At 38.8% G+C, this 15,264-nt stretch overlaps 1 protein-coding gene across 1 annotated transcript in view; it reads left to right on the top strand.

The window, feature by feature from the left end:
* Window positions 1–15,264, top strand: part of mtr (5-methyltetrahydrofolate-homocysteine methyltransferase) — a 34,968-nt gene that overhangs the window by 18,496 nt on the left and 1,208 nt on the right. Inside the window, exons 21-31 of the mRNA XM_053341816.1 lie at window positions 1,371–1,478; window positions 1,772–1,872; window positions 2,547–2,614; window positions 3,718–3,838; window positions 4,109–4,190; window positions 4,989–5,087; window positions 7,234–7,309; window positions 7,400–7,555; window positions 7,644–7,843; window positions 7,949–8,149; window positions 8,778–8,970. Coding sequence (XP_053197791.1) covers window positions 1,371–1,478; window positions 1,772–1,872; window positions 2,547–2,614; window positions 3,718–3,838; window positions 4,109–4,190; window positions 4,989–5,087; window positions 7,234–7,309; window positions 7,400–7,555; window positions 7,644–7,843; window positions 7,949–8,149; window positions 8,778–8,970 — 1,405 coding nt within the window. The remainder of the gene's footprint in view (window positions 1–1,370; window positions 1,479–1,771; window positions 1,873–2,546; window positions 2,615–3,717; window positions 3,839–4,108; window positions 4,191–4,988; window positions 5,088–7,233; window positions 7,310–7,399; window positions 7,556–7,643; window positions 7,844–7,948; window positions 8,150–8,777; window positions 8,971–15,264) is intronic.

Raw genomic sequence — 15,264 nt, 5'->3', positions numbered from 1 at the left:
TAATAAATGTTCTCATCAGTTTCATCACAAGATGTGAATACATGGCGAGATGAAGTTGGCACCCTCATTAAATTCCTATTGGCTCTCATTCACACCTCCACAAAACGCTGCCAGGTATAAAAACTAGCTGTTAGGAAATAGACTCAGTGTCCTGACAGGTTGGAGTCTGTGTGACCTACACAAACACAATTATTCAAGATGATGAAAAATGGTAAAATGCAAAACAGCTGTTGACTCACTAGTACCTGCTACATACTACTACCACACAGTGTACTGCAGCAGTCACACACAGACAGGCTTACTTATGTGTCCTGATGACCAAATGTTGGCGGAAAAAAGTGCTTTTTAGGGTGCTGCTTAAAACACTGTCTGATTATCTGTCTTTATGTCTCATTTAACTAGATAAATCATACATTACTTACACTGACGAGTATTATTAATACACCTGATGCATGATGCCACCTTAATTCTGAGGAAACTGTCCTCTGTGGATAGTCTTTAAACCTTCACAGCTATTACCAAGAATACTCTATGTCCATACATGATCATACTCATCTACAGCATATGAGATTATTCTACTAAGAAGGAAACACAGTGACCCATCTGTGTGTTTAGGGAGTCAGACAGTCATATCCTCTGACCTTAGTTACCACAGTAATGCTGTACCACTGTTATCAAAGTGAGTCCTACTTTCCCCAAAACACCACAAACAGTTACCTTCACTGTCTCAAGGAGAGTATGATAGCACTGCCTTTACTAAATATGGAACATTCCCTAACACTTACATAAACTGTAGAAATTATTACAGCTGTTTAAAAGCCTGGTCTCAGACCTTGTTTTAATTGATTGCAAATGTTTTCAGCTTCACCGTAATGTTATCAGTTTACTTACATTTATTCATCATTTTATTCTCTTCTACTTACCTACCTTATATTGTTTTGCATCTTAAATGAGGATTCCTCCTCAATGGTCTTTTGAGGTAAAAAAAAAAAAAAAAAGGTAAATAAATAAATCGATTAAGAAAGCCAATCTGCAAGTTGCTCTATAACTGCTGATATTCTCCTTTTCATATATGCAAGAAGAATATAATATATAAAGAGAAGAATATATACATTTTTTCATGCCTCGGTGCCGGTAGCAGTACCATTAAGCTGAAATCCCATACATATGTATATAATATTTAAAAAGTCAGTGATGGCATACAGCATACTGCACTTTTTAAAATGCCTTTGATTCCAAGAACAATTTTTAGTATATTTCTCTCTGCCATTGTTTTGTTCCTTTAGATTTGGATGATACATTTCTATAGTCACTGGTGTATTTCAGCATTGTGAAACAGTAATAATACTTAGGTCTTTGTGTGTTTGCAGGTGATCAAATCAGCTCGTGTTATGAAGAAGGCAGTGGGTCACTTGATTCCTTTCATGGAGAAGGAGAGGGAGGAGATGATGGCATTATCAGGGTCAACTGAGGAAGTGGTCAGTCTCAACTCAATATGTCATACATGAAATGTAATGTTTTGTCATAGTATAGATCTGTGTTGAACAAAGATTAGAGTGTTGCAAAGTGTCACATCTGTATCAAATCTAACATTAGGCTGTTTGAGAAGAGCTTTTCCTGCTTTCCTAAATGTGCACTTTGTAGCCCAGAGATCAACATTAAAACAAACTAAAATATCCACAAATGTAAAAAAAAAAAAAAAAAAAAAAAAAAAAACAGGAAAAAAAAGCCAATTCCAGCCTTTCTAATGTGTTTTTTCCTTTACGTGCAGGATCCCTACCAGGGCACCATAGTTCTGGCTACAGTGAAAGGAGATGTCCACGATATTGGCAAGAACATCGTAGGTGTGGTGCTGGGTTGCAACAACTTCAGGTAAAATTAGTTTTTAATTGATCAGTATTCCACAATAAGAACAGTTCTGCTTTACTGCAATACTGGTTTCACTAGACTGTATTTACTGTAAGTTAGGATTAGTCAAAAACAGCCTTAACACTCACGATGACTCTGCTGTAAAGCCAGCAGTCAGAAATCAGACTCTCAGTATGATTGCATAGTAGGAGCTTCTGTGCACACTCCCCAACTTTCCACTGTGAGACACTGCCAGCACGTCATCAGCTTCTGGCCTGTGATTGAGGGTAAATGTTAGGCTGAGTGGCACGGACACTGGTTCAGAGAATTAACCGGTTCACCTTAGATCGCCTTTTTGATCCCCTGCAGAGCACCGTGACACATTATGGAAGATAAGTGGCAGTATTGATCTGTTGCCAGGACCTGGGCACCATTCCAACACTATTACTGCTGATAGATACCACTAATGTGTGTGTGTGTGTGTGTGTGTGTTTGTTTGTTTGTGTGCATGGGTGTGTGTGTTAGATACTTACCTATTAGTACTTATTCTTACATTGTGTAACGTTTGGGGTTGAAAATGATATTATTGCTACACAGTGCTCTTAATGTGAAGGATACTGAAATACATAGAACACTAGCAGCAGTTTGATGTTTTCTCAGTATTTTTGGTTGAGTTGAGGATGTTTGTTGTTTTTCAGAGTGATCGACCTGGGTGTGATGGTTCCCTGTGAAAAGATCCTTAGAGAGGCCATCAAAGAGAAAGCAGGTACTATAGCACAGTTTAGATTACATATAGAAGGGGGTCTGGTGGGACCTCTCCCCAACTTTGCAATATGAACATAATACTACTCACTAATGGTTAACAATATTAGTATTATTGTACTGTCTGTTATATACACAATTATATGTATTTCATTATTATTACTATGACATTGTTGCTCAACATATAGTTGCCATCACCATACTCATTGTTATTATTATTATTATTATATACCACCATACACACACACACACACACACACACACACACACACACACACACACACACACACACAAAATCTACCACACCAAACTTGTAACATCCTACTCTACACCATCTAATTTCAGTCAGTGAATCAGTCAGTCAGACTTTATTTGTATAGCTCTTTTCATACATAATAATGTAACACAAAGTGCTTTACTTTGTTCCAAAATCAAACAAGACAAAAAGAAGAAATGAATAATTACTCAATAAAAACTAAAATATAATAAATAAATAATAAATAATAAAATAGAATCACTTTAAAATAAATTGATTGAAATCAGAAATGTGAGGAGGGGTATTAAAAGGAGAACAGATAAGAAGAAAATAAAATAATAAAATGACTAAGAGGAAATGTGATGATATAAAGTTGGGTTATGAAAGGGAAAACAATCAGGAAATAAAATAGAATAACAGCTGAGGTGACTGAGGTGAATAAATCAAATAAAGTTTAATTGAAAGCCAGATTAAAAAGGTAGGTCTTACATTTGCTTTCAGTAAACTGTCTTATGTTATGTCTATTCTCTGTCTGTTGTTTTTAATGTGTGTGAGGTCACCATGTCTCCATGTCCATCCTTGTTTGCCACATTATTACACCAATAAAGAACACAATACATAGATTACATATGGAAAGTTTGCTCTATTACTGTCATTACTGTGGCTACCATTATATTACATACACTGTATCCTGCAAAGCTCAGCAGTTTTTAGCATGCAGCATTTATTCTATTTGATTGGACACACCTATTGTTAAAAGATTAATCCTGGAGTCACTGACACATTTTATGACCCAGTTTAGACCACATGTCTTATAGAAAGTTGATGATGTCACTGTTTATGTGCTGCAGATATCATTGGTTTGTCTGGTCTCATCACCCCCTCTCTGGAGGAGATGATCTATGTGGCCAAAGAGATGGAGAGATTGGGAATGACCAAGCCACTGCTGATTGGAGGAGCCACCACATCAAAGTAATACATACACACACACACACACACACACACAGAATAGTGCTTGTTGTCAAAATCAACTGTACTATACTATACTATACTATACTATACTATACTATACTATACTATACTATACTACACTACACTACACTATACTATACTACACTATACTATATACTATACTATAGAATACTATACTGAAGAAATATGTTCATCATATGTAATTGATATATGGAAGTGATATGCTGGAGTGTTCCTTTAAGTTACTATGTGTGTGTTTGTGTTTTATAGAACACACACAGCAGTGAAGATCGCCCCACGCTACACTTGCCCTGTTATCCATGTTCTGGATGCCTCCAGAAGCGTGGTGGTGGTAAGAACATCTACTTTACCTCTACCTGAACCACTCTGTAAATCAGATGAAATGAGTTGAAATGGTGCTGGCTGTGATGGTGTTATAGTAGTTTGCAATACATTAAATGGCCTTTCTTTGATTTGTCCCATATACATAAATGTGGATGAACAGAAAAGGCCCAGAGCATTATTATATAGCTGCATTATGTATATAGCTAATGACTAATGTAAAAATGCTTGATCCTACACCTTTTTGATCAGAAACTGCTTTCTTTATTCATTTATTTTATTTTGTTTTATTTTATTTTATTTTATTTTATTATTTTATTGAATTGAATTTTTTTCCTTTTTGTTTGTCACTATTTCTAAAGGAGATGGTGAAAACAAGGACACATGATTATTTACTTAAACATGTGAAGTTGAATTGAATGACTGAAATAAACTAAACTACTGACCATTAGAAGATCCCTTCATAATGTACTTACAATGGAAGTGATGGAGGACTAAACCCACAGTCCTCCCTCTGTGTAAACATGTATTTAAAAGTGAATATATGACTGTAACTAACAAAGAAACAAAGTGAACCGACAGTATGATCTGCTTGAGAGATGATCCTCTAGATTTATTACAAACACTATGACAGTCAGAGCAACTGTGGTTTTAACTTCCATTTTTCCACCAGTAATTGTAACCAAGCCAAGAAAAGATAAATGAAGTGTTTATATAAGTTTATGTTACTACAGATTGAAAAGTGTTTTGGTGTTGATCTGGTTGGATTAATCAAAACCTGACTGTGTGTATGTCCCACCTGTCCCAGTGCTCCCAGCTCCTGGATGAGAATGTGAAGGAGGAGTACTTTGAAGACCTGAAAGAGGAGTATGAGGACATCAGGCAGGACCACTACGACTCCCTGAAGGTACGAGCAGCTGCTGAAAAGCCTCTGTGCACAGCTGCAGGAGGGGAAATATAACGTTTGAAAATGTCTGCAGTTACAAAGCTGCTTATGTTTGGTATTTAGTTTGTAGGGTGGATCATATAACAAGTTCAATTCCCTTTAGTATAAAAAAAATCCCCTCTGCATGACTTTATAGTTGTCATTAAAGCTGCAGCACATGGAAGCTGCTGGAAGAGGAAGAGTTAAAAAAAACACAACCTACTTAATTCATTTGGTGTTATTCTGTGTTCATATTATTGTCAACAAATCCCATTTAAAGTAGCTGTATGTAAAAAATATATTCCAAGTAATCATAAAATTGCCCTAAATATCATCAGACATTAAGGAATCAAGTTAATTTCAAACATTGATATCACTGACAGTAGTAGTCCAGCCAGAATATTCACATTTGAAAAGCTCAGTTGCCCTCAAGTAATGTTTATGTTGTCATTCTGTGTTTTGGCCTGATGCTCCACCCACCACCTATCTACCAATCACCAAGCCAGTAGTGTTTCAGCAGCCAGGTTGCCAGGTGCCACTGAGCTGCAGCTAGGAACACTGCAGATAATGTCTGATGTTACAAAACCAAAAAAAACCTCATTATGTCTCAAATACATCGTGACAATTTGAGAAACAAAACAAGGGTATGTATATGAGATGCCTTTGAAACATGGAGACGGTTACAGCGTCATACAGCACTCAGCTGCACCCGCTGATACGGAGGAGGATATGCAGGATCACGTCCATCAACTGGCAACCCGCATGAAGTAGACTCTGGCAGGGAGGGGGCGAGGAGTAACAGCTCTCTCCAGTGTTTTGAACGTGGGCCGCAGTACCATTTCTAAACACTTGGTGTCAGAGTTACATACTTCAACTTTAAGACCCATAAGATAAATAGAGCTTTGATACACACGCAATACTTGTTAACACATCAAGTCATTGTTGGTTTGGATCTGCATATTAAATTAATTGACTATTAGGAAAATATAGAAAATCAACACATGAACATCCTTTAACATCATAATCATCATTAAATAATTGATTATTCCTTTTGATATTACTTATAATTGCTTTTATTGATCGTCAGTTCCACCATTGCTCTACTCTCTTTAAAACACTAATGTAACATGTATGTATTGGAGTGTGAAATAGATGTGATGTTAGTATACTTATTCAGTGCTTATTATATATAATATTTTAATTATATTTTAATTATCTTTTTGTCAAAGTGTTTGGATTTGATGTTTTTTCAAAGTAATAATGACATTAACACAACAATAATGCACTGAGTATCTTCTAAAGACAGTATAAATATAGACATTTTATTGTGTACTAGAGCTATGAAGAGTGGTAACAGAGGCATCAGAAGAGGAACAAGTTAAATGGTAAAGTTAAGAGCAGTGAGTCATTGAACTCCTCCACCTGCTCATCTACTCTTCCAGTGACAGTTTCACTTCAGATTGAGAATCAGTTTTATTGTCACACCGATATTCAGTTGCAGTACATGTTAACATTTTTGTCCCAATACTTACAGCAATACGAACCCACACAAGGCTGCCTTTAAATGAACATATGTGTTATGGAATGTTTCCATAACACATATGGACAAAGTGCATTATATAATTAGCTTCCAAAACAGAACAAATGTAATGATGTATTACAAACTGAATGGACAGCAGGCAGTACACTTTGAAGATGACACTGATAGCTGATAGGGGAGGGACTACAGTGCTCTTATTGTGAAAGTTGAGTCAACGACTTTAAGTCACCCCGTTAATTATGTTGGTATCTTGTGAAACAAATCCGGTTTGGCCGATAATCGGTAACACACATTTCTACAATGGTCACTACTTGAAACAGAGCTTTTGGCTCCTGCAGGAAAACATAATAAACACATTTTCCTGTCATTGCTATGTGGATCACACACATCTGAACATGTGTATCTCCTCTCTTCCCATCCTACTCATCTAAATCTGTAAAACTGTATTAATGATATCAATGACTAGAAGGTCTTTAAGTTTTTACAATTTGGTTTGCACATGTTTGCATATCCATTTTAATGTAAAGCATACTTAGTATATCATATCTTATATATCATTCATCTTGCATGTCTCTGGTTTGCCATCAGGATCGTCGTTATCTGTCTCTGTCCCAGGCCAGAGAGAAGGCTTTACATATAGACTGGCTCTCTCTGCCCCGTCCAGGTATGTATCATCTGTCACACTGATGGTGAGATGATGCGGCACACTGAGTGTCCAATATCATAGAAGTTTTACTGTGACTGTGTGTTTCAGTGCATCCTCAGTTCTTGGGCAGCCGTGTGTTTGAGTGTTACGACCTGAACAGCCTGGTGGACTTCATCGACTGGAAGCCTTTCTTTGACGTGTGGCAGCTGAGAGGAAAATACCCCAACAGAGGTTACCCCAAGATCTTCAAAGACAAGACAGTCGGTACGAGTTCACACTCTGTCAAACTGTCAAACACAGTAGAACGACTTGTGGAATGGACTCGTGTGATTTAAAAAAAAATTCCCTGCAGGTTTGGAGGCACGGCGAGTTTTCGATGACGCCCAGCGGCTGCTCAACAGAATGATTGACAGCTCCAGTCTGAAGGGGCGGGGTCTGGTGGGGTTCTGGCGTGCGCAAAGCGACGGCGATGACATCAAGGTGTACAAAGATGACGTGAAGGTGCACAGAGACACCAAGCCGATTGCCACATTCCACGGCTTACGGCAACAGGTAAGGGACACAGTGAGGATACAGAAAATCACAGAACATTTTATTAAAACATAGTTTACTGTAATATTGTGTGTGTGTGTGTGTGTGCGTGTGTTTGCACTGCAGGTGGAGAAGGATAGCTCCAGTTCAGAGCCCTACCTGTGTATGTCTGACTTCGTGGCTCCCATAGACAGCGGTGTGGCAGACTACATCGGTATGTTTGCTGTGGGCGTGTTTGGCGCTGAGGAGCTGAGTCAGCAGTTCCAGTCAAAGGGAGACGACTACAACAGCATCATGGTCAAAGCTCTGGCTGACCGGCTGGCTGAGGTACAGTATGGGCAATAGAGGTGTGTCAACATAGCATTAATGATAATAACAACAGTCAGCTGTTATAATTCCTCCTGTTCATACTGACCATTAGAAGATCCCTTCATAATGTACTTACAATGGAAGTGATGGAGGACTAAATCCACAGTCCTCCTTCTGTGTAAACATGGATTTAAAAGTTGATGTGAAGCTAATATGAAGCTTCAGTGTCCAAATGAGTCAAATCTTCATCTTCTATGTTTCAGTTTTACAGTGTTTTTAGCAAAGTCTTTTTGTTACTATATCTATAAGCTTCACATCTACTTTGAAATGAGTGCGTGGACAGACTGGATTTAATCCTCCATCACTTCCATTGAAAGCACATTAGAAGGAGATCTGTTAATATTCAGTATGAACAGGAGGAATGATTACAGAGAGGAAAACCTGACCTCTGTGATATCATGATACTGCAGTGTGTTGATGTATTTACATGATGAATATTTACAGTAATGAAAGTAATGCTGCTGGCTCACTGTGGAGGAGTTAGTCCCAAACAAAGAACAACATGAGTACAACAGTGCTTGCAGAGGTTATTGCTCTGCAGCACTCTCAGCAGCTCTCATCATGAACTCACTCCTGCCCCCTCCAGGCATTTGCTGAAGAGCTCCACTCTCGTGTGCGGAAGGAGCTGTGGGGTTACAGCGCTGACGAGACACTGCAGGCCTCAGACCTTCACAGGATACGATACCAAGGCATCAGACCTGCTGCTGGCTACCCAAGCCAACCTGATCACACTGAGAAGATCACCATGTGGAACCTGGCTGATATAAAGCAGAAAACTGGTGAGAATACCAACAAATACATCATGTCTTTTCTCTGTCATGTCATTAAGTTGCTGGTCACAGGAGTCCACATTATTTCCTGCATACGTCACTTGAATTAATGAGTTAATTTAAATTTTCCAGAACATATGTGACTTGATTCTGAACCTAGAGGCATGTGTGTTGTGTATCACTCATCTGGGATCATGCAAAAAAAAAAGAAGAAAGAAAAAGAGATAAACATGTCTTGAAGTTGAAAGCATCTGTCTTTTAGATTAAAGTAATCATGTAGCAGATTGGACTGTAAATATTCAAGGAGCAGACCTATACATTGTGGTGCAGTGATTAGCACTGTCACCTCACAGCAAGATGCTTCTGGGTACAAACCTGTCAGCCCTTCTGTGTGAGTTTGCATGTTCTCCTTGTGCCTGCGTGGGTTTTATCTGGGTACTCCGGCTTCCTCCCACAGACCAAAAGCATGCAGCTTAGGTTAATTTATCACTGTAAAATGGCCTGTAGGTGTGAATGTGAGCCTGAATGGTAGTTCATATAACAGTGGTCTCCAACTCTGCTCCTGGAGTTATACTGTCCTGCATGCTTTAGGTAGCTCCCCACTCTAACACACCTGATTCTAATGATTAGCTCATTATCAAGCCTGTTGACAAGCGTCAGTTCACTTTGTCATTATGGATTGAGTGTAGATAAATTGGCAAAAAATGATATCCATATCCATTTAAAGTGAAATCTGCAATAGTGTACAAAGAGTTAAGCAGTCTGAATACTTTCTGAACCCACTGTAGGAGCATCCATAGCATGAAAATAATGTTAAAATACCTTCAGATTGGCTGTCTGCCACATTCTGTGTTATGGTCATCAAGTGTAAAGCTCTGTCATTTTATTTAGTGACATTTAAGTACCAGTTTCCTCTACTGTAACATCCAGCCTTGGATCTTTTTATACACTTTTTACAATTGTATTCAAGATGTATATATGTTTATGTATATGTTTGTGGTACACTGTCATTACTAATAAAACACCTATACTACTGTTACTTCCAGCTACTAAAAACACTGCGCTTCCTGCCATTAAGACCACTGCTGCGGATACTATAACAGCTTCTTTTTATTTGCACATTGCACAGAGAATGAAAGCATGGAGTTATTGATGAGCAGCTGCAGAGCAGCAGCAGCACATGGCCCTAAACAGCCTGCCAAAGAACCTCCTCATTCTTTTCAGTGGCTTCCTCTGATTTTCTCTGGAGCTGGTAGCTGAGTCTCCATCAGAGTCCACGACCGTGTTTTCTTCATCAGTATCAGCTTCTTGTATGTTGGTCTCTGTAGCTGAGGCTTCTAGACCATTGTCAGCAGAATCAGTTTGATTCAAGTCAGTCTGAAGAGGTGCTGGTAAAGCTGCATCGTTGGAAGCAGTGGAGGCTGTGAACATCTGGTTCATCTCTCTGAGGTGTGTTTGTCGCTTTGTCAGCTGCACATTTGCGTCTTCATCTTTTGTGGTCAGGATGGCAACTGTGTCCACTGCTGCTGGTTCTTCATGTCTCATTATAGCAGGTGAGGTCTCACTGGAAGAAGAATGACAACAAAGGAATGAGTGAATGAATCCTTCAATCAATTTAAAATCCGTCTATCTACTATAGTTTGTATCTAACATCATGTTTCATCTACAAACTGCATGAACTGAACCACATGGTCACTCACTCAGAGCTGGTGTCATCATCCTCAGCCTCTTGGCTCATGTTGATGAAGCGGTGGCTCAGAGCTTCACTTGGGCAGATTCTCTTTTGAGGATTCAGATTCATCATTTGTTACAGCAGCTCAACAAATGCCATCTTTTCCTTCATGTTCTCCACCTCTGGATACAGCTGCATTTGGAAACAAAGTCAATTATGGTTCAGATGAATCTGATTCTTTACCTCCAGTGTGTCTGCTTATTGAGGACCACTTACCATCACAAGGTCATTCAGGCTGCTGAACCTGGACCTTGAGGCAGAAGCCAGTCACACCTTTGTGTTCATCCTCAGTCTAAATCAACAGGGAACATACAGTATGTGAAGTACTTTTTTGTAGTTTCTACTAAATCAGGGGAACAATATCCAGCCTGCTTTAAGTAAGTTTCAAGTTCTCAAGTTTCAAGCAAGTTTCCTTACCTTAAGCCTCCATACTGGCTTTGTGGAGTCCTGCTTCCAGCTGAAATATAGCAGAGTGTGGTCCCCATCATCTAGGATCTCATCCTCTGGCTGACACAGTGTCTCCACCATAGTTTTCATCTGGAGAAAGAATATTTAAAATCACATCAGCCAAGTTGTAGTTCACTAACATTAAATATATCAATTACAGTCACCTTCAACCTGGATCTGTGAACCTATAACTCACCTGTATGCAATAGGCTGCAGGGTGACGCCACGCTCAACTTCAGCAGCTTTGACAGCTGAACTGAAGTCAATAAGTTTGACTCTGATCTGTGTCTCTTGGTGGTTCACCATCAGGATGTTGTGTGGTGTGATCTTTGTTTGGATCACACCAACAGTCACCATCTGCAGGGACAGAAGAAGAAGTAAAGATGCCACAGTTACAAATCTGCAAGGTTCTGAATGTTTTCACTGCTCTTTGATAGAATGATCAGAGCCACATACCTGTTATGTGATTGGTCTGAGGTCCACATCTCTCTCTCAGGCCGACAGGAAACATGGGAGAGAGAGTGGGTGTGACATGCAGCAAAGGACCTCCGATCGGGATTTGAACCGGGGTCGGCTGCGTATATGGCATGCGCTCTAACCACTCGACCACCTGCGTGCCTTCATGGAGACTCTTGTCCAATATTTCAAATGCCAGACAAGTCTTCCCCATGTAGTAGAAACTCTCCTGGAACTGAACGATGTTGAGAGGATCAACACAGCGAATCACTTTCAACATGGCTAGCTGGAGAGAAATAAATATGTATCATTCTTTTGTGGTTACACCATTTGACAGTGCTGCTTTTAAAACTAGTTTTTAACATAATTTTGAATTACTCATCTTGCCAAGCCTTACTTGTTACTGACCCATCTATAAACTACAAGTGAGACTGCTGTTACAATGGATTATGTTGCAGGAAGCTGTCATTTTCACTATGGTGTGATTTCACTTTGATGTAATATTTAGTGTTATGGCTTTTATTCATTAAGGCAATTGTTTTACTTAAATTGACTGAAAGGTGCACCAAAAAACAACATTGTGTTTTCATGTGATGTGTAAACTCCCCCCCCCCCCCCAAACCAAATCCCAGTGCACACAATGTACTCCATGCAGCTTCTGTCTGAATGCACCAACCTCTCAGATGTAGAAAATGTAAATGCATCTGCTCGGCTCAGACAACATAAGCAACAGGGGGATGTATTATGGCTGACAAATAAGCTGTGTGTGTGTGTGTGTGTGGGGAGGCAGGGTGTGTGCTGAATATCATTCAGTCATTATATCTCCACAACTATCAGTCAAGCTGTCTGTGATGGTGACACATTGTCCTTTTTAGACTGACGCTGGCTCAGCCGAGCTGCTGCCAAACTCATCAGACTGTTTCAAGTGAAGAGCATTAGATTTAGTGTTGTCATCACCACACCGACAGATTCCAGTCTGAGTGGCTGCACATAGAAGGGAGTGGGGGGCGGGGGGGGGGGGGGGGGCTCAGGATGTGTTGTTGGACCACATCCCAGTGTAGTCCAGATGGAATATGAAAGCTTGTGTCTCCATGTAGGATTAAGCTTCTCATAGCAATGATTCTTCAACATCAGATCTGTGAGGGTCAAATATAGATTTTGATTGAATATGACTTTAATATTGATCACCTTTAACTCTTAAATACTAGGGGTGGGATGATATGCTTTGGTCACGATTCGATTGTATCACGATTCTAAGGTGTCGATTCGATTTGTGTCATGATTATAATTATATTTATATATATTTATAATCGATAATTGCGATTCTACAAGTATTGCGATTCGATATAATCAATAATTGCAATTGTCTTTTCCTTCTTAAAAAACAAAGTTGAATCATACACTCTAGAGATGATGAACCATGAATGACATTCCCATAAACAATGCAGTCAGTCTGTGTCAATGTAATGAATTGTTCAATAGATGAACCAATATGTTTTAAATAATAAGTAAAGTGCTCTGACTACTCAGTGCTCTCTGAAGTAGTGTAATGTCTGATAGCTTTAACAAAATAACATACACATGTATGCTGCACATAAAGAGGTATTTTCTGTTGTTCAGTCGACCTGAGCTGTTGGATCAATAAATAAAAGATCAATAATAATAATGGTTTATTTTTGTAGTTACCAGTTTTACTTTTTCCATCATTAGGCTTCCATACGTAGCTACTAGCTGCTGCTCTCCTCGTCTGCTGCTGCTGACTGTGAGATCTGAGCAGGTAGAAGCTGATAGTTCACTTACTATAACCAGGGAGCACACTGCAACAAGGTTAATGATCCACATAGTCACATTATATCATTGATATGATGCGCAAAGGCCATAGAAAACCCATGTGTGATTTTGTGCATGTGCATACGTGCACAGGATACAGCACACACTTTCTAGTTGTATGCAGTGTGAACTGCTCCTACACTTTAGAAGATTTAGGTGTGATTGGTCTTATGAGCAGCAGCACACACACTATCAGGACGCTGCACGCGCTGCATTGATAGTCACACACACACAGACACACGCTCAGTCATCTCTTGCTCCAGATTCCAGGAGATTGTGTCTCATTTGCAGGCGTCAAGGAGCGGCTATCAATATGCTGGAGACTCACAGAACGTCCAGGAGATTTGTGTTGCCTGCTTTTACCCCCCCCCCCCTTCCCCCCCACTTCAGTAGCTTATGAAGGGAGGGGGCAGGTTGTGTTATGAAGCCAAAAGCTAAGTTATATGGTTACTAGCTGCTAGCAACTTCTAATGAAATCGAGCAAGTGATCAACAGAGTTAACGTCAGGTCATTTTTGTAGCGGTGCTGAGAAGGTAGTGCTGTTAGGTAATAAAATAAAACTCTTGGCCAAAATAGAGCCTGTAAAATAAAAAAATAAAAAAAGATTCTGGGGGGAAAAATCAATTTTTAAAATCACCCCATAAAAAATCGCGATATGTACATGAATCGATTTTTTCCCCACCCCTATTAAATACTGTTCATATTCAGACTCATAATTAGTCTTTACAGCAATTCCCATTCATAAATTGTTCATCAGTCATTAATAAATGGTTGATTCATCCTTAATGAAGCAGTCAGAGAGCAAACAGACTGTATTCTATTTATTTATGGGAAAAAAGACATTCATGATCACGATTTTATCATCCATGAACATTTTATAGAATATGATGAATAAAACATGTTTGAATACTGATTTTTGAATTGTATAATAAACACAGGTTAAATTTGGACATTTGCATATGTAAAATGTGTATCAGCTGCACACAAAAAAGATGATGCATTTTATTTCCATTTTTGTATACTGAGGCTCACACAAAAGTCTGGTTAAAAGAAATATGTATCTGATGCTTTTACAGCTCTCAAAATGTAATCTTTTCATTAATCTGTTTCTATTAACGGATGAAACGGATGGAACGTGAAAGGTGTAGATCATGATGACAGAATTATCACCAGCTCTATATAGACTTTTACTGTCTTTAGCTCATAGTTGTGGTGTTGGGACTTGTTTGGTTCGGTTGCTCTCATCCAGCAGCAAACAGCTGTTTTCAGCAACAACAAAACAAAAAACAGCTAGAAGGAGAATGAAAATTAGACTTCATTCATTCATACACTTACTCCAAATGTTAATGTGTGTGTAAACCTGAAGAAAGATTTGTGTGAGCATAAGAACTTTATGAGGTGATACATTGTTAATGTGTCTACAGCTAGTTCTGGCCAAGAAAACACAGCTACAAAAAGTGCTTCAGCATATAGATGAGCTCTGTTAATCACTCATCCTGTGCTTTTATTAACTAAACAAAGATAAACCTAAATTGAAGAATGTTTTTGCCATTATTTTCTTGGCACCCACACCTGTGCCAATCACACTATGAATACATAAATAAATAATAAATAAAAGTTCCAGCTCAGGTATTTCATGTGTTTGTGCTCTGTGTGGCCATGTACGTTTATTATTCGTCATTTTTATCATCATTCTGATTTCTCTTTATTGTGTTTGTTTTTCCATTTTGGATCAGCTGTGTTGTGTTTAAAGTGCCATATTAATAAAGGTGAAATATATAGACATACAGTCAGTTAAACCATTTAATTTTAACAGTATATGCATAAAGCAGAAATGT

The sequence above is a fragment of the Scomber japonicus genome, chromosome 20 (assembly GCF_027409825.1).
Source record: "Scomber japonicus isolate fScoJap1 chromosome 20, fScoJap1.pri, whole genome shotgun sequence".
NCBI lineage: Eukaryota > Metazoa > Chordata > Actinopteri > Scombriformes > Scombridae > Scomber > Scomber japonicus.
Note: the sequence above shows the minus strand (reverse complement) of the source record. Positions and strands in the feature narration are given on the sequence as shown.